The sequence below is a fragment of the Oncorhynchus mykiss genome, chromosome 12 (assembly GCF_013265735.2).
Source record: "Oncorhynchus mykiss isolate Arlee chromosome 12, USDA_OmykA_1.1, whole genome shotgun sequence".
Taxonomy (NCBI): Eukaryota; Metazoa; Chordata; class Actinopteri; order Salmoniformes; family Salmonidae; genus Oncorhynchus; species Oncorhynchus mykiss.
Window position 1 is genome coordinate 18375355 of NC_048576.1, and position 21774 is coordinate 18397128.

The following is a 21774-nucleotide window of genomic DNA, read 5'->3' on the forward strand; positions in this document are numbered from 1 at the left end:
GGCATTTAGCTCGTCTGGTTGGCTTGCGTCACCGGGCAGCTCGCGGCTGGGTTTAACTTTGTAGTCCGTAACAGTTTGCAAGCCCTGCCACATCCGACGAGCGTCAGAGCCGGTGTAGTAGGGTTACATTTTAGTCCTGTATTGACGCTATGCCTGTTTGATGCTCCATCTGAGTGCACAGCGCGATTTCTTATAAGCTTCTGGATTTGTGTCCTGCTCTTTGAAAGCGGCAGCTCTAACCTATAGCTCGGTGCGGATGTTGCCTGTAATCCATGGCTTCTGGTTGGGATACAGTCACTGTGGGGACGACGTTGTCGCTGCACTTATTGATGAAGCCGGTGACTGAGGTGGTATACTCCTCAATGCCACTGGATGAATCCCGGAACATATCCCAGTCTGTGCTAGCAAAACTGTCCTGTAGCGTAGCACCCACGTCATCTGACCACGTCTGTATTGAGTGAGTCACTGGTACGTCCTGCTTTAGTTTTTGCTTGTAAGCAGGAATCAGGAGGAGAGAATTATGGTCAGATTTGCCAAATGGAGGGCGAGCTTTGTATGTGTCTGTGTGTGGAGTAAAGCAGGTCTAGTTTTTTCTCCTCTAGTTGCATATGCTGCGGTCATCCCCCTCTTCAAAGGGGGGGACACTCTTGACCCAAACTGCTACAGACCTATATCTATCCTACCATGCCTTTCTAAGGTCTTCGAAAGCCAAGTCAACAAACAGATTACCGACCATTTCGAATCTCACCATACCTTCTCTGCTATGCAATCTGGTTTCAGAGCTGGTCATGGGTGCACCTCAGCCACACTCAAGGTCCTAACCGATATCTTAACCGCCATCGATAAGAAACATTACTGTGCAGCCGTATTCATTGATCTGGCCAAGGCTTTCGACTCTGTCAATCACCACATCCTCATTGGCAGACTCGACAGCCTTGGTTTCTCAAATGATTGCCTCGCCTGGTTCACCAACTACTTCTCTGATAGAGTTCAGTGTGTCAAATCGGAGGGTCTGCTGTTCGGACCTCTGGCAGTCTCTATGGGGGTGCCACAGGGTTAAATTCTTGGATCGACTCTCTTCTCTGTATACATCAATGAGGTCGCTCTTGCTGCTGGTGAGTCTCTGATCCACCTCTACGCAGACGACACCATTCTGTATACTTCTGGCCCTTCTTTGGACACTGTTAACAACCCTCCAGGCAAGCTTCAATGCCATACAACTCTCCTTCCGTGGCCTCCAATTGCTCTTAAATACAAGTAAAACTAAATGCATGCTCTTCAACCGATCGCTACCTGCACCTACCCGCCTGTCCAACATCACTACTCTGGACGGCTCTGACTTAGAATACATGGACAACTACAAATACCTAGGTGTCTGGTTAGACTGTAAACTCTCCTTCCAGACCCATATCAAACATCTCCAATCCAAAGTTAAATCTAGAATTGGCTTCCTATTTCGCAACAAAGCATCCTTCACTCATGCTGCCAAACATACCCTTGTAAAACTGACCATCCTACCAATCCTCGACTTTGGCGATGTCATTTAAAAATAGCCTCCAATACCCTACTCAACAAATTGGATGCAGTCTATCACAGTGCAATCCGTTTTGTCACCAAAGCCCCATATACTACCCACCATTGCGACCTGTACGCTCTCGTTGGCTGGCCCTCGCTTCATACTCGTCGCCAAACCCACTAGCTCCATGTCATCTACAAGACCCTGCTAGGTAAAGTCCCCCCTTATCTCAGCTCGCTGGTCACCATAGCATCTCCCACCTGTAGCACACGCTCTAGCAGGTATATCTCTCTAGTCACCCCCAAAACCAATTCTTTCTTTGGCCGCCTCTCCTTCCAGTTCTCTGCTGCCAATGACTGGAACGAACTACAAAAATCTCTGAAACTGGAAACACTTATCTCGCTCACTAGCTTTAAGCACCAACTGTCAGAGCAGCTCACAGATTACTGCACCTGTACATAGCCCACCTATAATTTAGCCCAAACAACTACCTCTTTCCCTACTGTATTTAATTTTTTTATTTATTTTGCTCCTTTGCACCCCATTATTTTTATTTCTACTTTGCACATTCTTCCATTGCAAATCTACCATTCCAGTGTTTTGCTTGCTATATTGTATTTACTTTGCCACCATGGCCTCTTTTGCCTTTACCTCCCTTATCTCACCTCATTTGCTCAGATCGTATATAGACTTGTTTATACTGTACTATTGACTGTATGTCTGTTTTACTCCATGTGTAACTCTGTGTCGTTGTATGTGTCGAACTGCTTTGCTTTATCTTGGCCAGGTCGCAATTGTAAATGAGAACTTGTTCTCAACTTGCCTACCTGGTTAAATAAAGGTGAAATAAAATTTTAAAAAATAAAAGATGTGACATGCTGGTAGAAATCAGGTAAAACAGTTATAAGTTTGGCTGCATTAAAGTGACCGACCACTAGGAGCGGCGTTTCTGAATGATAATTTTATTGTTTGCTTATGGCCTTATACAGCTCGTTGAGGGTGGTCTTAGTGCCAGCATCAGTTTGTGGTGGTAAATAGATGGCTACGAAAAATATAGACTCACTTGGTAGATAGTGTGGTCTACAGCTTATCATGAGGTACTCTACCACAGGCGAGCAATACCTCAAGACTTCCTCAATATTAGACATCACGAACCAGCTGTTATTGACAATTAGACACACACTCCCACCCCTCGTCTTACCAGACATAGTTGTTCTGTCCTGCCGATGCACGGAAAACCCAGCCAACTGTATATTATCTGTGTCGTTGTTCAGCCACGACTTGGTGAAACATAAGATATTACAGTTTTTAATGTCCCGTTGGTAGGATAGTCTCGAACGGAGATCATCCAGTATATTCTCCAGTGATTGCACATTGGCCAATGGAGCGGAAAAATTACCTCCCGGGATAATTTTCTTCGCTCATCATCACTGCCGTGTACATTCCCCCCAAGCAGACGCCACGACGGCTCTCATGGAACTACACTGGACTATGTGCAAACTGCAAACCGCATATCTTGAGGCCACATTTTTTTGTAGCTGGGGACTTTAATGAAGGAAATCTGAGGAAAACCAAATTCTATCAACACATCACCGGTGCTACACGTGCATCACAAACTCTTGATCTTTGCTACTCTCCCTTCCGGGACGGCTACAAGGACTGCAATTCGACGTCAAGGACACCAGATAATTAAGGATTAAAAAGGGAAAGCCAGTCAGCCACCGACGCCTCCGTTGCCGACGTAAGTCATTTAAGTGTGTTAATTGTCAGAAAGCTGTCGGCCTAGACAGCATCCCAAGCCGCGTCCTCAAAGCATGTGCAGACCAGTTAGCTGGAGTGTTTATGGAAATATTCATGTTCATATCCCTGTCATGTTCGTGAAAGTCTCATCTTTCCATAGAGTGGTCATATTAGTTAGTAAGCCAAAACTTTCGGACACCACAGACGTTTTTGTGAGAAGACCGATTTTCGGGATGTCTCCTGGTCTGACAAACAGCGCTGTAGCTCTGTCACTTTCCACCGCAGATGCTGAATGTAGACACAGTCGGTTGCAGTGGGGTAAAAAAATATTATGATGTAAATTTGATTGACACACATTTGTGTCAATAGACAGTCATCACTAGCCATACCCTGCCCTGAACCTGAGTCACTGTTACTAGCCATTCTTGCCTCAGCCTCCTCCTGTGATATGTACATACAGTATCTACCGCAACCTTTTCTGTTTTTTACGACCCATGATCTTGGCTGTCTAACTGATGACAGAGTCGGAGCAGGTCACTTTGCTGATGCCGTGTTTGACTTTGAACATGAGTTTGCATAACCTCAGCTCAGCCTATCAGAAAACCAGGCCGGCACATCTTGGTAGGGGGGCAGGCCATTACCCACTGATCAGCCAAAGGCTCATCATAGATTATTATAACTGCGAAATTGCACAAATATATATATAAAAAACATCTTAACAGGCCCTTTTTAAATTGTTTTATTTCTAAAAATATATATTTTTGTGTGTGTCAATTTCGACCAGCCCACCAAACAAAAAAAATGGCCCAGCCCCCTTCCCCTCTCTCTCTCATTGTGGAGGAGCTGCTTTACCCCAGGTGAGGGGAGGGCGTGACGAACCCCCCTCCACCCATGGCAATCACCCTCCCTCCCCCTCCGCTCCTCCACCCAACTCCAACACTGTAACATCAGTGTTTACCGCCTCAATCAATTACCCATCATAACCTGGGCGTGTGGGTATCCATTATTCATCCAACCAGCCGGGATAGAGGGAGGGAGAAAGGAAGGGAGGGAAGGAGGGGGAGCCATGAGAGCACATGACAAGGAAAGTGTCCCAAATGGCACCCTATTTGTCACTACTAGGGCTCTGGTAAAAATAGGGTTCCATTTGGGATGCACATGTAACTGATGTGAAACAGCTAGCTAGTTAGCGGTGGTGCGCGCTAATATCGTTTCAATCGGTGACATCACTCGCTCTGAGACCTGAAGTAGTTGTTCCCCTTGCTCCGCAAGGGCCGCGGCTTTTGTGGAGTGATGGGAAACGATGCTTTGTGGGTGACTGTTGTTGATGTGTGCAAAGGGTCCCTGGTTCGAGCCCGGGTCGGGCGAGGGGACAAAAGCAATACTGTTACATTGATGCTGTTGACCCGGATCCCTGGTTGCTGCGTAAAAAAAGGAGCAGGTCAAAAGGGGGGCGAGTGTAACCGATGTGAAATGGCTAGCTAGTTAGCGGTGGTGCTCGCTAATAGCGTTTCAATCGACGTCACTCGCTCTGAGACCTGAAGTAGTTGTTCCCCTTTCTTCGCAGGGGCCGTGGCTTTTGTGGCGTGATGGGTAACGATGCTTCGTGGGTGTCAGTTGTCTGTGTGTGCAGAGGGTCCCTCTCACTTGCTCTCCCTGGTTCGAGCCCGGGTACGGACGGAAGCTATACTGTTACACACACATGGTGCCTCCCCCCGCCTTCCACCTCCATCATGAATATGTAACACCCATTCACACACCTTTTTGTTACCACAGTGACGTTAACACTCACAGGCAAACAGGAGCCAAACATCCCAATCTACATGTGAGACTGTGGGCATAACCACAGTTCACTGACTACCATCGATGGAATGGGAGGAGGGTGAGTCACAAAATGTTCCTTTTCCCGACAACCCTGGAGAAAATTAAATGTACAGTACAGAGTGTAGTGCAATGTTAATTAATTCACGACTAAAAATATTCTGATATGAAAATGTGTGTTAGTGACTTTCTGTGTGTGTTGCTATGGCCCAAAGGCAGAAGAGGCCCAGCTGTATTTCCCTATGGCTGCTAGGTCTACTGGGAGCTGGGCTCTGAAGCAAGACGACCAGAAACTCAGGGCTCCTCTCCTCCCCGCCTCTCCCTTCCTCCTTCTCCATCCCTCCCTCCTCCCCTATCCCTCTCTCCATCCTTTCTACCATCTCACTCTCTATCATCCTCTCCCTCTCCATCCATCCTTCCCGTCCCCAACACTCTGTCACCCTGACAGTTCACTCTGCACAACAGATTCATATTCATGAACTATTTTGATTAAATATGCACCAATAACCGATTAATCTCAATACTTGTTTTTTTCTGCTCCTAGTTGTGTCAACACCTCACCGGCTGGTTGAAGTCCAAAGTCACTTATTATTAACAACCTCTCCAGGCTAGGACTCACACAGGGAGATATCTCTACATCAGACCAATTGAAGTATTTTCCTAGTAAAAAATAAAAGTTCAAAGACTATGCTAACTATACTCACTCCGTGTTAAAAAAGGTGAAAAATAAATTACACAACATACTAGCTAGTAAACAATTTAAGCAATTGCAAATGCTATTACTTTTTCCACTCATAAAGCAAACACAGCCCTTGGGTAAGAGGGTCAATCAATTTGAGCCCAATCAATTCCCCTCATGGGCTGTTGTTGTTGCGTGAAGAGGCATGAGGTCACACTATTCCAAGATGGACGTCATGAACTGGACCATTTTGATTACAAAGCCAGCCAGTGAACAATGAAGAGATGACAATCACAGTAAGCCAATAATCTACTGGCTGACAGCTCTATTACTAAAAACAACCATTATACAATATTCAATAGCTTATTTTTTGTCACACAATGCATTCATTTCTGCATCTGCATCATAAACATTGACTTGGATGTAGGAGGCCTGTTTTGATTAATAGCCTTCCTGTTATCAGACATAGAATACAATGAGATGAACAGAGTCGATAGCTGTATACTCATGCTTGGGCTGCTCATGCAATATTTCAGAAAGATAATCATTCATAGAGGATATCAACTGGGGAACATGTGAACATACTTGTCATTCATCATTTTAAACAACTTAGAAATAAGTTAATTGTCACTGCATGCCGCAGGGAGATCACAGTTGGCTATCATAAGTCTAGGAAAATACATGATGTTACTTATTTAGAGATCTATTTGTGGGCATGCTACTCCCCCTTGAGCTCAGATCATGAATGGACAGAGAGAGGGAAGATATCAGATCAAATGTTATTGATAACAAGCAATGTAGTGGACTCACTTGATTGGCTATTCTCCTTCCACCAATGAACGGAGGCCAAAGTCTCTGTACTTCCAGGAGGACGTAGTAAAGGTAATCAGGGTCTGCCCTCGCACGATTCCTAATTTCCTTCTGACAAAAAAAATGAAACGTTAGTGTTCATCCAGGATTGCTGCAGTACTACACTGATCCAAAGCTGTGTAGTTGTTACTACAATGTAAGGTCAACATGATTTAAAGTACGTTCCCGTGCTCTGAAGGTTTAGTAAGAGAACCGGGCCGTCTCACCTTGCCTGCGCCACTCAGAACCAGGGTGAAGGAGGTGAGTAAGGATGCCAGGGCTTTGGGGATCAGAGCAGAGATGAACAACAGCAGATGCTGGGAGGCACAACTGGCATCAGGGAGAGGTAGATCACGGAGATAACCTACAAACCTACAGAGCGATAGAGAGAGAAAAAGATAGTAAATGAGAAAGCATTAATAAGAGAAAGTGACAATGTGACCACAAGGTTGTGTGTCTATGACAACATATTTATGGACTCACCCCTGTCTCTGACACTCCAGCTTGTCTTTAATGATGTCCATGAGCTTGTCTTTAGCCTCCAGCGCTGTGCAAAAGCCAGAGGACCACAGAGGAACCTTCACACTGATTGGAGTTGAGATGATCCCTGTAGGGGAAGTACAGGTCAAAAGTCACTTTCTGACAAAATATATGTTTCTATCTCTATGTTTACATCAACCTGAAAAGGGGCCTATGTCTACCTATAGAAAAGAAACCACTACAGTTTCCCTTTTGAAAAGTATATTGGCCCCACAATTACCACATTAACATGCTGTGTTAATGTAATAGTCATTGACACCTACTGAGTTTCCCCCGAGATGCCTGAGGCAGTTGTCAATGAAGGTGTTGAGATCTAATTACCACTGTCGCTCAGCTAATGCACAGATCTGTGAGTCTATTCCACTCGCCTTTGAAAACAGGGCTCCTTGAATGCAGAGCAGTCTGTTTTGTCAGACATCTATCTGGCTATACATATATTCACCACCTTCAGGGGGCAGTAAGTTCTTTGAAAGAAAGTGAGACTAAAGTGTTTCTTCAATTGCTGGTATGCTGAAATTGTAGTTGTGATTGTTCATTGAGGCCCAGTGTGGGCGGCATGCCTTCCATTGTAAGAGGGGAAAACCTACAGATGGCAGAGACTGATCTCACCGTGCCAGTGTAGGGTACCGAGCATGTAATCTCACTGTGCTATTGTAGGGTACCGAGCCTGTAATCTCACTGTGCCAGTGTAGGGTACAGAGCATGTAGTCTAACCATGCCAGTGTAGGGTACAGAGCATGTAGTCTCACCATGCCAGTGTAGGGTACAGAGCATGTAGTCTCACCATGCCAGTTCAGGATACAGAGCATGTAGTCTCACCATGCCAGGTACAGAGCATGTAGTCTCACCATGCCAGTGTAGGGTACAGAGCATGTAGTCTCACCATGCCAGTGTAGGGTACAGAGCATGTAGTCTCACCATGCCAGTGTAGGGTACAGAGCATGTCGTCTCACCATGCCAGTGTAGGGTACAGAGCATGTCGTCTCACCATGCCAGTGTAGGGTACAGAGCATGTCGTCTCACCATGCCAGTGTAGGGTACAGAGCATGTAGTCTCACCATGCCAGGTACAGAGCATGTAGTCTCACCATGCCAGTGTAGGGTACAGAGCATGTAGTCTCACCATGCCAGTGTAGGGTACAGAGCATGTAGTCTCACCATGCCAGTGTAGGGTACAGAGCATGTAGTCTCACCATGCCAGTGTAGGGTACAGAGCATGTAGTCTCACCATGCCAGTTCAGGATACAGAGCATGTAGTCTCACCATGCCAGTGTAGGGTACAGAGTGCTGTAATTTCCTGGAAAAGCTCTGGTGTCTCATCTGGGTTCACATTCAGGAACAGCCCCAACACCAGTTCTGTTCCCAGTCGTTTAAACAGAGGGTACACCGACACGGGCTCCCCACTACACAAGAAGTGGTAATCAGAGAAGTGAACAGGACATACATGGAAAAACAGTGCCTTCAGATAGTTTCACACCCCTTGACTTTTTCCACATTTTGTTGTGTTACAGCCTGAATTTAAAATAGATTAAATAGAGATTTTGTGACACTGGCCTACACACACTACCCCATGGACTCCCTCTGTGTGCAATAATAGTGTTTATCATGATTTTTGAATGACTACCTCATCTCTGTAACCCACACACACAATTATCTATAAGTTCCCTCAGTCGAGCAGTGAATTTCAAACAGAGATTCAATGACTAAGACCAGGGAGGTTTTCCAGTGCTTGCAAAGAAGGGCACCTATTGGTAGATAGGTTTTAAAAAAAAAACAGACATTGAATATCCCTTTAAGCATGGTGAAGTTATTAATTACACTTTGAATGGTGTATCAATACACCCAGTCATAGCCACGGGAAATAGGGGTGCTGAATCATACAAAAATGACAAATATATATATTTTTAAATAAGGAAACATTTCAACACAACAACACATCACTGAGTACCATGCGTCATATTTTCAATCAGTGGAGGCTGGTGGGAAGAGTTATAGAAGGACGAGCTAATTGTAATGGCTGGAATGGAATAAATTGATATGTTATCAAACACATCAAACATATGGAAACCACGTGTGACTCCGTTCCATTAATTCCATTCCAGCCATTACAATGATCCCATCCTACTATAGCTCCTCACACCAGCCCCCACTGTTTTCAATCATGGTGGTGGCTGCATCATGTTATGGGTATGCTTGTCATCGGCAAGGACTATGGATTTTTTGGAGTGGATAAAAAGAAACAGAATAGACCTAAGCATAGGCAAAATCCTACAGGAAAACCTTGTTCAGTCTGTTTTCCAGCAGACAAATTCACCTTTCAGCATGACAATAACATAAAACACAAGGACAAATATACACTGGAATTGCTTACCAAGATGACATGAAATGTTCCTGAGTGGCTTAGTTACAGTTTTGACTTAAATCAGCTTGAAAATCTATGGCAAGACTTGAAAATGGCGGTCTAGCAATGATCAACAACCAACTTGACAGAACTTGAAGAATTTTGTGCAATCCAGGTGTGAAAAGTTCTTAGAGACTCACCCAGAAAGAATCACAGCTGTAATAGCTACCAAAGGTGATTCTAACATGTCTTGACTCAAGGGTGTGAATGAGAAATGTCTGTATTCATCTTAAATAAATGTGCAAAAACGTCTAAAAACATGTTTTCACTTTGTCATTATGGGGTGTTGTGTGTAGATACTGTAGGAGAGAATTCTATATTTTTTGTTTTAATTTTGAATTCAGGCTGTAACACAACAAAATGTGGAATAAGTCAAGGGTTATGAATGCTTTCTGAAGGCAGTGTAGGTGAAACATTTCTGGTATGGTCCTGCTAGTGTATGTTGAGTAAGACAGAAGTGCATGAAGTGGGGATTTCAAGGGTTCTTACGTTGCAGAAAGGTTCTTCAAGCACCGTTCAGAAACACTGTGCAGGAAAGAAAAACAGAGAAACAAGCATTGTTATCCTTAATGAAGGTATATTTATAATGACATTTGGTCACCCTGTCATACTCAATAAATGAAACTAGTCTTTACCTGTTAATGAGGTCAGAGCCTGAGGCCAGACACTTTCCTGTGAAAAGGTTGGTGAGAGACAGACGCAGCAAGCAGGCTTCCTCGCCTGGATGAACCATATAGAATATCATTATGGAGTTGCTCATAGCAGAAATAAAGAAAAAATGTGCAAAATAACGAATATTCTGTTTGTATGTTTTTCAACTTCGGATAAATTAATAAAACAAGCAAATAGTGTGAAGGCCTAAAGCAGCTTTACCCTGTGAACATGTACAATCAAATGTGTTTTTGTAAAGGCCAGAGGAGGTGTAGGCTCTCTAATACAACCCCTATACCCTTATAAGCAAGTTGCATGCAAGCAGCACCCTGTGGACCTTTGGGACATCAACTCACCATTAGCAGTCACTATGTTGTCTCCATACATGTTGTGCATTACATCAGTGGGGTCTTTCAGGAACACAGAAGACTTCTCTGAAATACAGTCATGATCACATAAGTTGCAATGTCCTCTTTCAATGGGGAAACACACAATTCTCACCCCTACCCACTAGGCAAAGTCACAGGTCTATCTCTTGACATGGTCAGTTACCAAGCCATGTCTAATCAATGTACAAATCATATATATTTGTTTATGTATTTTTAATTTAACCAGGCAAATCAGTTAAGAACAAATTATTATTTAAAATGACGGCTGACACCGGCCAAACCCTGACGACGCTGGGCTGATTGGGAGTCCCATAGGGCAGCGCACAATCACGGCCAGCTGTGATACAGCCTGGATTCGAACCAGGGTGACGCCTCTCGCACTGAGATGCAGTGCGCCACTCGGGAGCCCATCATTGATATAATCATATCACTTCCTACTAATGCGTTAAAAATTGAAATTGACTCTAAACTGATATGTGGACCGAAAAGCAAAAACTATGAATGTATAAAATGTTGGCCTATTAGTCAAAACTTGTTACCGTTGAACTTATTAGGTTATTGTGACACACACGCACATACACACGAATACGTGGCTATACCGCAAAGTAATTCCTTCATCCCTTCCACCGAACAGACGAAGGAAGTTGGTTTGTTCAGAAGTCTTGATTGAAATATCCGTGACCCATGCTTTTCAATACGTTGTTCACAAAAAGCCACTGGATCTCGGTAAAACTCCAAAGATTTGTCGCCCAACACAGAGACCCCCGCAGTGCCCACTAGTTTCGACATTATTTAAAATGAGTTTACTGCTGGGGTTAGTTCAGTGGTAAATTAAACCACACAGTTGTTGGATTAGACAACAGATGGTCCAAAACAACACTTATTCTGCATCTATTCTGCATATACTATTGATCAATTCTGCAACAAGGTTGACGATACACATGGCTATTTGTCTAACTATGCCATGAAAACAAACTCCGGAAAAAAAACTCATTATTAACGTTACGAAATGTGTTTAGTTTTTTCTAAAAACTGGCATATTGTATTACACAGAACTATCACATTACTGCTATCTCATCGCGATATCTCGATGGCAACTGAAAGTATTCAGCAAAACGCTTCCTGGATGGACTTCAGTTAGTCCCACCCCCACCACTTCATCAAGCGCAGTGCCTGCAGTTCGAGCCTCCTGTAGCAGATTGGCACACGTTTGTCTTCTTCTTCGATGAGGTTTAACGGCGGTTGGCATCGAATGAATGTTGCAATACCGCCACCTACTAGACTGGAGTATAAATCCCTCATCCTTTGATAGATTTATTTATTTATTTAAATAAACAAATACACTACCATCTAACACTACACTCACAAAAAAGAAACAAGAAAATAAAATAACACCCTATTCCATTATTTAAATATATTTAATCCTACCTCAGGCCAACAGTCTGAAAGGATGGGACCCCACCACTTAACACACCCTGTAACTCTTTTGACGTCAATACTCACACACCCAAATACCTCCCTGCACACTCTTACGTTCCCTCCCTGCACTAAATGCTAAAAATCCAATCGTACTGAAACATATATCACTTCTTGGTTTATTCTCACACCACTCATCTCAGGACCCCTCCCCCATTACCCATTTTCCTCTACTTTCTTCACTGCCTCAGCATATGACAACTTCTGCACCACTCTAAACCTGGAAACCCCAACCGACCTCTCTAGCACGGGACATTTCTGATCCCCAGCCCCATTGGCACCCCTACAATTAACACATGCCACTACTTTCCCCAGTGCTACACATTCCTTTGTCTCATGCCTTTCTGCACTTCTCACACCTAGGAACCTCCCTCCTACACACTGCTGCCACATGTCCATAAGATTGACACCTGTAACAATTTAATGTATTCAGCACAAAAGCTTGTACAGGCTAACTTATATATCCTAACATCACTTTGTCGGTCAAAGACTCAACATCAAAACTCAAAAGAACAAACTCTTCTGTTTCACCACTCACGCCACCCTATCTGTGTCGCACCAAACGACGAGCATCACAAACACCGGGAATCTTCCCTTTCAGTTGGTCAACGTTCCCATTTACAGCTACTCCAATAATCATTCCTTTCAATGGTGCCCTTTTCTTGAGAGCAAAACAATTCACATCTCTTCCCCCCATTAATTTAACGTGGAGCGCGTGCTCCCTCTGACCAGCAGAAACACAAACAATTATCACAAGACCACTTCTGGCTACCCTCACCGATTCCACAGCACCCAACTTGCACCAAAGGTCAGGATGAACAGAGTTGGGCGCTGTGGAATCGGTGAGGGCAACCAGAAGTGGTCTTGTGTTAATTGTTTGTGTTTCTGCTGGTCAGAGGGAGCAGGCGCTCCGCGTTAAATGAATGGGGGGAAGAGATGTGAATTGTGGTTTCAGGGTGGGTCAAAACAGAGTTGGGTACTGTGGAATCTGGTGATGAAGGGATCAGCTAAAAGGCAAGGGTCCACCTTTTCCAAAAAAGTAACTCCTACTGTCACAGAATCATCTTCATCCTGACCTTTGGTGCAAGCCTCGGGCTCCGAGAACTTCACCACATCTACCACCTCCGATACTTCACCCTCATTCACTTCCATTTCTCCTCCTGTCTTCAGCTCACTCTGCTTACACTTTCTACCATTCTTGTTTAAACAAACCATCTCCCTTTTCCCCACCCTTTTTAACCGACTCAAGCTCACCCTCTTCCTCCCTCTCTCTCTTAGACCTCCTCTGCCTCTCTTTTTTCCTCCATTCCTCCTCCGTATTACAAGTATACGTCTCCTTATGATAATACTGCACTTCTCCTTACATGATTATTGTTCTTGCCTTCGCAAGTGATTTCATTTAACCAGCTGTCACAATATATGTGCAATCAGCACAAAAACAATCTAAATAAAGGCACACGTTTGTTGTAAGCAAGATTCATTGTGTATTGTTCCAAAATAATCCTCTTTCGCTATGTCTTGGATTAATACTGTTTGAACATCTACTTTGTTTTCATTTGACATTTTTATTTGAAGCTGCAGACCAATGCAGATTCTGAGGCAAGCAGAATGTCAGTGTTGGCCACCAAAGTAACAGTTGTCCTGCCAAACAAAAATGAAACAAAGTGTTTATCTAGCCTAGCACTTGACACAATAAAAGCTGGTACAGACAGAGCCATCGATATGGAGATATGTGGTCTGGTGTCTCCCTATTGGCACCCCACGGGGGCGTCATAGTCAACTCTTTCTTTCATCTGGGAGAAGCGGGCTTTGAAAGAGGATTTCCCATCTACAGCAACTCGACAATTTAGTTCGTTTGCAAACTGTGATCGCGGCTCAATCATCTGTTCTCCTGCACATCGCCTTGCGCACCATGGTATCTCATTTACCCGCACCTATGGCACTCAATGGTTATTGCTTGATGTGTGTAATCTGTGACAAAATACCAATGGAATATGAGAGTCCATAGCAACACAGGGCTGTTCGAACCCGTAAACCGAGGCGCCGAGCCCAGAGGTGAGGAAAACTTTAAGATCAAATTCGGAACCTCTCAGCAGCGTTGTGGTTTGTTTTTAAGTTATTCAGACATTGAAAATGAATGGGTTACGTCGAAAATAATATAGCTAGGGATATTCTAGGGATATTCTGCATGGGCGATATAGTTGTGTGTAACACAATTACGTACGAGAATTCAGCAAATTGACTGGTATATCCGACTATGATTAACGGACGCATTATCATAATTATGTTATAGACATACACAGCCCCCATACAAACCCTGAATTGTACAGTGGTGTAAAGTACTTAAGTAAAATACTATAAAGTACTACTTAGGTAGTTTTTTGGGGGGTATCTGTACTTTACTATTTATATTTTTGACAACTTTTACTTTTACTTCACTACATTCCTATAGAAAAGAATGTACCTTTTACTCCATACATTTTCCCTGACACCCAGAAGTATTCGTTACATTTTGAATGCTTAGCAGGACAGAAAATTGTCCAGTTCGCACACTTCTCAAGAGACTATGACTGGTCCTTACTGCCTCTGATCTGGCGGACGTGAGTCCTTAACACAAATCCTTGACCTTAACACAAATGCTTAGTTTTTAAATGATGTCTGTGTTGGAGTGTGACCTTGGCTATCCGTAAATTAAAAAACAACTAGAAAATTGTGCATTAGTACTTTTACTACTTAAATATTTTACCAGGCAAGTCAGTTAAGAACAAATTCTTATTTTCAATGACGGCCTAGGAACAGTGGGTTAACTGCCTGTTCAGGGGCAGAACGACAGATTTGTACGTTGTCTGCTCGGGGGTTTGAACCTGCAACCTTCCGGTCCAACGCTCTAACCACTAGGCTACCCTGCTGCCCCAATTACATTTACTTTTGATACTTAAGAATATTTTAAACCAAATACTTTTAGACTTTTACTCAAGTAGTATTTTAATGGGTGACTTTCACTTGAGTCATTTTCTATTAAGGTATCTTAACTTTTACACAAGTATGAAAATCGAGTACTTTTTCCACCACTGGAATTGTATATGCTAATTATTTATTTTTATTACTAATTAATGCATGTTATAATCGAGATAGCACTTATCTAGCCATTATTATTATGTGTTCATGGTTATGATAGGGTAGCTAATTTGATTGTGAACAGAGTAGTGTTGGGGAGTAGAGAAATCAGTGGTGGAAAAAGTACCCAATTTTCATACTTGAGTATAAGTAAAGAAACCTTAATAAACATGACTCAACTATATTTTCAGAGTAACTTCCCCAAAACTGGAACAGAGCTGTATCATATTAAACTTGCTTTTTTTGTGCATATTTTTGTCCATTCTAGTGCACTATTTTAACCCAGTTTTCGTACTTAACTGGCAAAGAACAGTTTATTCTCCATAGTTTAAATTACAGTTGATTGCTTGATGGTGATATGACATTGGCAAATCTAAGTGCTTGTAGGCTATATCAAAATAATAGTAGGCTTATAAATTGTAATAATATTAATAGAAGTCTTTCAGAACCAAAGAGCACTTTTTAATCTAAATAATGTTTTTCGAAATGAATATTCCATTAACATCAGATATGAATTCTTCCTTCCTTGTTACTTCATCACCCTTTAGAAACAGTAGCCTATCACACACGGGGTTGGTTTATTGTCTAACACCTTGTTGGGTTTTATAGTGTAACACCTTGTGGATTTCATTAGAGCAGAGATCAGGTTGGCTGTCCACAGTTCAACTAACACCGCTGTAAAAAAAGGAGGTAAAAAGAGACAAGAAAGTACAGAACATCCATTTAACAGCACAGAGTACACACGCTATCTCTATCACACACAAATTTTTTAAAAAACATTTTAGCCATTTAGCAGACACTCTTATCCAGAGTGACTTACAGAAACAATTAGGGTTAAGTGCCTTGCTCAAGGGCAGATGGACCGATTTTCACCTTGTAAGCTCGAGGATTCAAACCATCGACCTTTCGGTTACTTAGCCCTGGCCGAACACTCTAAGCGCTAGGCTACCTGCCACCCCTACACACGTATGCACGTGCACATCCCCCCTTTCACTGCTCTCTCTGGGTCAGATTATCATCTCCTGCCCCTTTGAAATATATTACCAAAACAGATATCAGCTGCTCCCTGGTCTACAGTTTGTTTAGGAGAGCTCCAGTGATTATGTAACGTTACCCTCCAGGAGGAATGCTTATCCTGTAGCCAATCCTGTTTCATTTAATTTCATTCATTTCCAAGGCATCATGTATAGCCTTGCTGAAATACCTTCAAGAGGATGTTTGCATGTGTAGGTACAGTTTTCTGATTAGGAACTTTGCTCTTTCTCTTAATTAAGGCACCAGCAGACACAATCAGGACGATAGTAACTCGGCTATAGATATAGCACTGTGCCTTCCAGGTGGCTGCACACAGTGTTATGAGTCTGTCTCTGCTAGTGCTCCAATGTAGCCTACCACACCCATAGGATTCTGCTACGACTTTCCTTTTGTTTCCTTCTGTTTCAGGTTGCTTTGACTTCCAAGCTCCACTTTTGACAAAGTGAAATTCTCCTATCTCCCTTACAGGGAAAACCACATGATTTAACATGTGGAAAATCACATGATTTCATGTGAAATTTCACATGTGAAATCATGTGAAAACTTGTTTATGGTACACTTGACATAGCTTTAGTCACAGTCAATAGCTCAAGCATCTAGAAATCATTGATATTGACAGTGCTGCCATATGGTGCATTGAGAGAATGGAGATTCAGTCAGTTCCCACCAAATAAAGGGAAAACCACAACCACAGCAGCCTGATGGTAGCAAATAGCTGTTTTATTCCATGGTGCCTGGTGTGTCTATGTTCATTCTCTGTTTACCCCCATCACAGGCTGTCACAACTCATCTGAGTGTCCCTGCATGATCAAGTAGCTCAATTCATGAAATATATTTCTTTGCACTGAACGAATGTCCGGGTTTGCGTCTTGTCCCTGTCGTTGGTGTGCATCGCGTGTGAAATTGTCTCCCTGAGCACATGGGAAAGTTAAAGTCGTCTTAATAATGTTGTTTATGGAGAAATTGAGAGCCTTTGAAATGCTCGCCATGTGAATTTGTAAAGATGACACCATAGTAATACTGTAGAGAAGTACAATTAGTCAGCCATTAGAGGAACAGTCCCAAAACATACTTAGAACGTATGGTACATAGAACACACTGTCCAACCTACTGTTACAGTTACTATCAACCTACTGTTACAGTTACTATCAACCTACTGTTACAGTTACTATCAACCTACTGTTACAGTTACTATCAAGCTACTGTTACAGTTACTATCAACCTACTGTTACAGTTACTATCACGCTACTGTTACAGTTACTATCAACCCACTGTTACAGTTACTATCAACCTACTGTTACAGTTACTATCAACCTACTGTTACAGTTACTATCAACCCATGGTTACAGTTACTATCAAGCTACTGTTACAGTTACTATCAAGCTACTGTTACAGTTACTATCAACCTACTGTTACAGTTACTATCAACCTACTGTTACAGTTACTATCAACCTACTGTTACAGTTACTATCAACCTACTGTTACAGTTACTATCAACCCATGGTTACAGTTACTATCAACCTACTGTTACAGTTACTATCAACCTACTGTTACAGTTACTATCAACCTACTGTTACAGTTACTATCAACCTACTATTACAGTTACTATCAAAGCACTGTTACAGTTACTATCAACCCACAGTTACAGTTACTATCAACCTACTGTTACAGTTACTATCAACCCATGGTTACAGTTACTATCAACCTACTGTTACAGTTACTATCAACCCATGGTTACAGTTACTATCAACCTACTGTTACAGTTACTATCAACCTACTGTTACAGTTACTATCAATCTACTGTTACAGTTACTATCAACCTACTGTTACAGTTACTATCAATCTACTGTTACAGTTACATCATCCTACTATTACAGTTACTATCAACCTACTGTTACAGTTACTATCAACCTACTGTTACAGTTACTATCAACCCACTGTTACAGTTACTATCAACCCACTGTTACATTTACTATCAACCTACTGTTACAGTTACTATCAATCTACTGTTACAGTTACTATCAACCCACTGTTACAGTTACTATCAATCCACTGTTACAGTTACTATCAACCCACTGTTACAGTTACTATCAATCTACTGTTACAGTTAATATCAACCCACTGTTACAGTTACTATCAACCTCCTGTTACAGTTACTATCAACCCACTGTTACAGTTACTATCAACCCACTGTTACAGTTACTATCAACCTACTATTACAGTTACTATCAAAGCACTGTTACAGTTACTATCAGTCTACTTTTACAGTTACTATCAACCTACTGTTACAGTTACTATCAACCCGCTGTTACAGTTACTATCAACCTACTGTTACAGTTACTATCAATCTACTGTTACAGTTACTATCAACCCACTGTTACAGTTACTATCAACCCACTGTTGCAGTCACTATCAACCTACTGTTACAGTTACTATCAACCTACTGTTACAGTTACTATCAATCTGCTGTTACAGTTACTATCAACCCAATGTTACAGTTACTGTCAACCCACTGTTACAGTTACTCTCAACCTACTGTTACAGTTACTATCAACCTACTGTTACAGTTACTATCAACCTAGTGTTACAGTTACTATCAACCCACTGTTACAGTTAATCTCAACCTACTGTTACAGTTACTATCAACCCACTGTTACAGTTAATCTCAACCTACTGTTACAGTTACTATCAACCCACTCTTACAGTTACTATCAACCCACTGTTACAGTTACTATCAACCTACTGTTACAGTTACTATCAACCTACTGTTACAGTTACTATCAACCCACGGGTACAGTTACTATCAGTCTACTGTTACAGTTACTATCAACCCACAGTTACAGTTACTATCAACCTACTGTTACAGTTACTATCAATCTGCTGTTACAGTTACTTACTCTTATTGTAATAAACTACTGTGGCTGAGATTATAGCATAGCTACATGATATATTCTATAATTAAAATAAAATAAATGACACAAATTGTGGCATGTGGTCAGTGGAGGTGTATCAAAAATGAATCAGTTTGCCTGTTGAAGAGCCACACGGTAAAGACAGCTAGTGTGGGAAGGTGTCAGATCTGATTATGCGAGCAGAATTTGTCAGAACTGTTTGTTATTCCTCCACTAATGTTATGTAATGTACTGTACTGTGATTCAATTAATCTGTTTTAGATCTTCTCAATAACTCAGAATTGTGATGGTGGCAGGTGTTTAACATATCAGGGATCTCTGATTTAGTAATTTTGATTCTCTAGGAGCTCATATATATTGGTTCTTGAACAAACTTTGTAAGTATGCTATTTCTAAAATTCCCTTCAATTTCTCTTCAGGCATGTCTGTCTGAGTTAAACTCGGCTCCTTGGCTGAATTTGTTGGGACAAAAGTGTGCCCTGAACACACTGGAAAGTTAATTGCCCAGATTTGAAATCCTTTATTTTTATTCTGGGACCACGGATGAAAATGAACAAAGGCAACAAGTGTTATTTTCATGGATTTTAGTAGTAAACAATTGTATTTTATTTATCCAATACCAGTTGAACTACACTGAGTGTACTAAACATTAAGAACACCTGCTCTTTCCATGACATAGACTGACCAGGTGAATCCAGGTGAAAGATATGATCCCTTATTGATGTCACTTGTTAAATTCACTTCAATCAGTGTCGATAAAGCAACTCATTATTCGGAAGTTGTTCCTAATGTTTGGTATACTCAGTGTATATTACAATTTTCAAAGACAAGGAACGTGCTTTTCAATATAATGTCTGTTTGTGTTTTCTGGAATGTATTGGTTGTGGATATGATAAGAGGAACCTCGCCCATTGAGCAACGAGAGCACTACAGTGGTGTCATGGAGGAATCCAAGCTGCCAGTGGCCAGATTTTACCCTCCTCCTCCTCGCATGTAAATCCACAGCATGCCAGACCTCTTAAAGCAAGATTTGTGAAATTATGTGTGAAGTTGTTTTGGAGTATCTACTTGCTAATTATTTATATGGAGGCACTGGTAAATGAATTGGGATTCATTCAAGGCTTTTACAGTAAGTTGTATTTGTATTCATGGCATAATCATCTGCAAATATCTTGGTTCTTGTAATTGCAAGGATGGCAGTTATTTCACAGGATTGCAGTGCTTTGGATACATTCTGCATGACATTCCTGTTCTAAACTATTGTAGTGCTTGCTGAGGACTTGACTCCGACAAGCTATTAATTTCAATGGCTTCAGACTGTTTTTATGCTCAACCATGACTGTGTTTCTTTGCCTCAAAGCCTTGGAATGAGAAGTTAATATACTTCTCTGAAGTATTTGAACACAAAAGAAAAGCCTTACATGAATAAAATTCCCAGAGAGAGTGTTTCGAGGACTCAATGTGAGCATTGTGAAATAGACTGTGATGCCATCGCCAAGTCAAGTGTTTATGTTCCTGGAATGCGTCTTCACTTTGTAAGATGTGTACTTTATGTTCCAGTTTAGGATTAAGGATAACTAGATCTCAAACTGTGATTTGTGAAGACAGTGTCAAATGATTGTATATTTATTTACCTACATTTTTTTTATACAACTCTTGGAATGCTATAGAATGACAGTCATTCCAATGTGATTACATGCTTATAAATGTAACTTGTGAGGATATAATTGCTCTGGTATGGTCCATCATTCCATCAGAAGCTGTCGGACTGTCATCCCACTCTGAGGCTGCAAAATTCATGGAGTACTGAAGCCTGGCAGATTATGGAGAAATCCAATATGGGAGGCATGCCTTTGTTTTGAAGAGCTGTGCTTAAGAGTGTGATCTCCATTGGAATGAGGAGTCTTCTAAAATAGCATACACCTCAGTCCTCTCATGTATTTACCCACTTGGATCTCAGCATACTCCCACCTCACTCTCACTCTCCGCATGTATTTATCCAGCAGGGGCTCCAGGCAGAGCACTCCTGTGTGACTTGGACCCACTGCTCCCTCTCCGGAGGCTGAGGTGTGATTTGGCCACAGAGGACTCCATGTTCATAATAATGTGCCAAAACCCTTCTCCCTTCCTCATGTTGTGTAAGGAAATCTTCCTGTTCATCTCAACTCCCTGTCTAACAAATGACACATTTATGATCGGAAAATCTAGGGAAATACTGGGTCAAAGAAAATAGTGCCATTGTCTGAACTTTCTCTGCTCTCTTTTATGCCGTTGACATACAGATATGGCAAATATTGTCTCATTCCGCTGGCTGTGTGGGTTGTGTTTGTTCTGTAAGGTGTGTGTGTGGGTGCACAGTGCGCACGTGTGCTTGTGTGTCTATGTGTGCTGTCAGGCCCCTAAGCTTTGTGTGGAGGGGAGATTTGTGGGTCATAAGCACGCTGTGCAGATACATGCAACCACTGCCCTCTGTTTGCTCTTTCACTATTGTTTTGTTAAAGTCTGAGGGATCCAGACCCTGGATTCAAGCCCTTCTCAGACTGTACTGGTTATCTATTGTAGCTGTCCTATCTCAAGTCTGCTTCAAGGAAGTTTACTTGTGGTAAGAAAACTGTTGGCCAAACGTTGACCATAGACGGGGATTCTCAA

The 21774-nt window shown here is 42.1% G+C and overlaps 1 protein-coding gene across 2 annotated transcripts in view; it reads right to left on the reverse strand.

Annotated features, from left to right (window-relative positions):
- LOC110537119 (putative cytochrome P450 120) overlaps positions 1–11759 on the reverse strand; it is a 50263-nt gene extending 38504 nt beyond the window's left edge. Inside the window, exons 1-8 of one of the 2 annotated variants that reach the window (XM_036937111.1) lie at positions 11185–11759; positions 10553–10630; positions 10181–10265; positions 10035–10070; positions 8408–8547; positions 7089–7212; positions 6833–6977; positions 6567–6674 (exon numbers count right to left, since the gene is read on the reverse strand). In XM_036937111.1, the coding sequence (XP_036793006.1) occupies positions 6567–6674; positions 6833–6977; positions 7089–7212; positions 8408–8547; positions 10035–10070; positions 10181–10265; positions 10553–10630; positions 11185–11374 (906 nt within the window). In that variant the 5' untranslated portion in view covers positions 11375–11759. Of the gene's footprint in view, positions 1–6566; positions 6678–6832; positions 6978–7088; positions 7213–8407; positions 8548–10034; positions 10071–10180; positions 10266–10552; positions 10631–11184 lie in introns of both variants that reach the window. The other variant, XM_021622904.2, reaches the window with a different exon arrangement.
- Positions 11760–21774: the final 10015 nt, after the last annotated feature.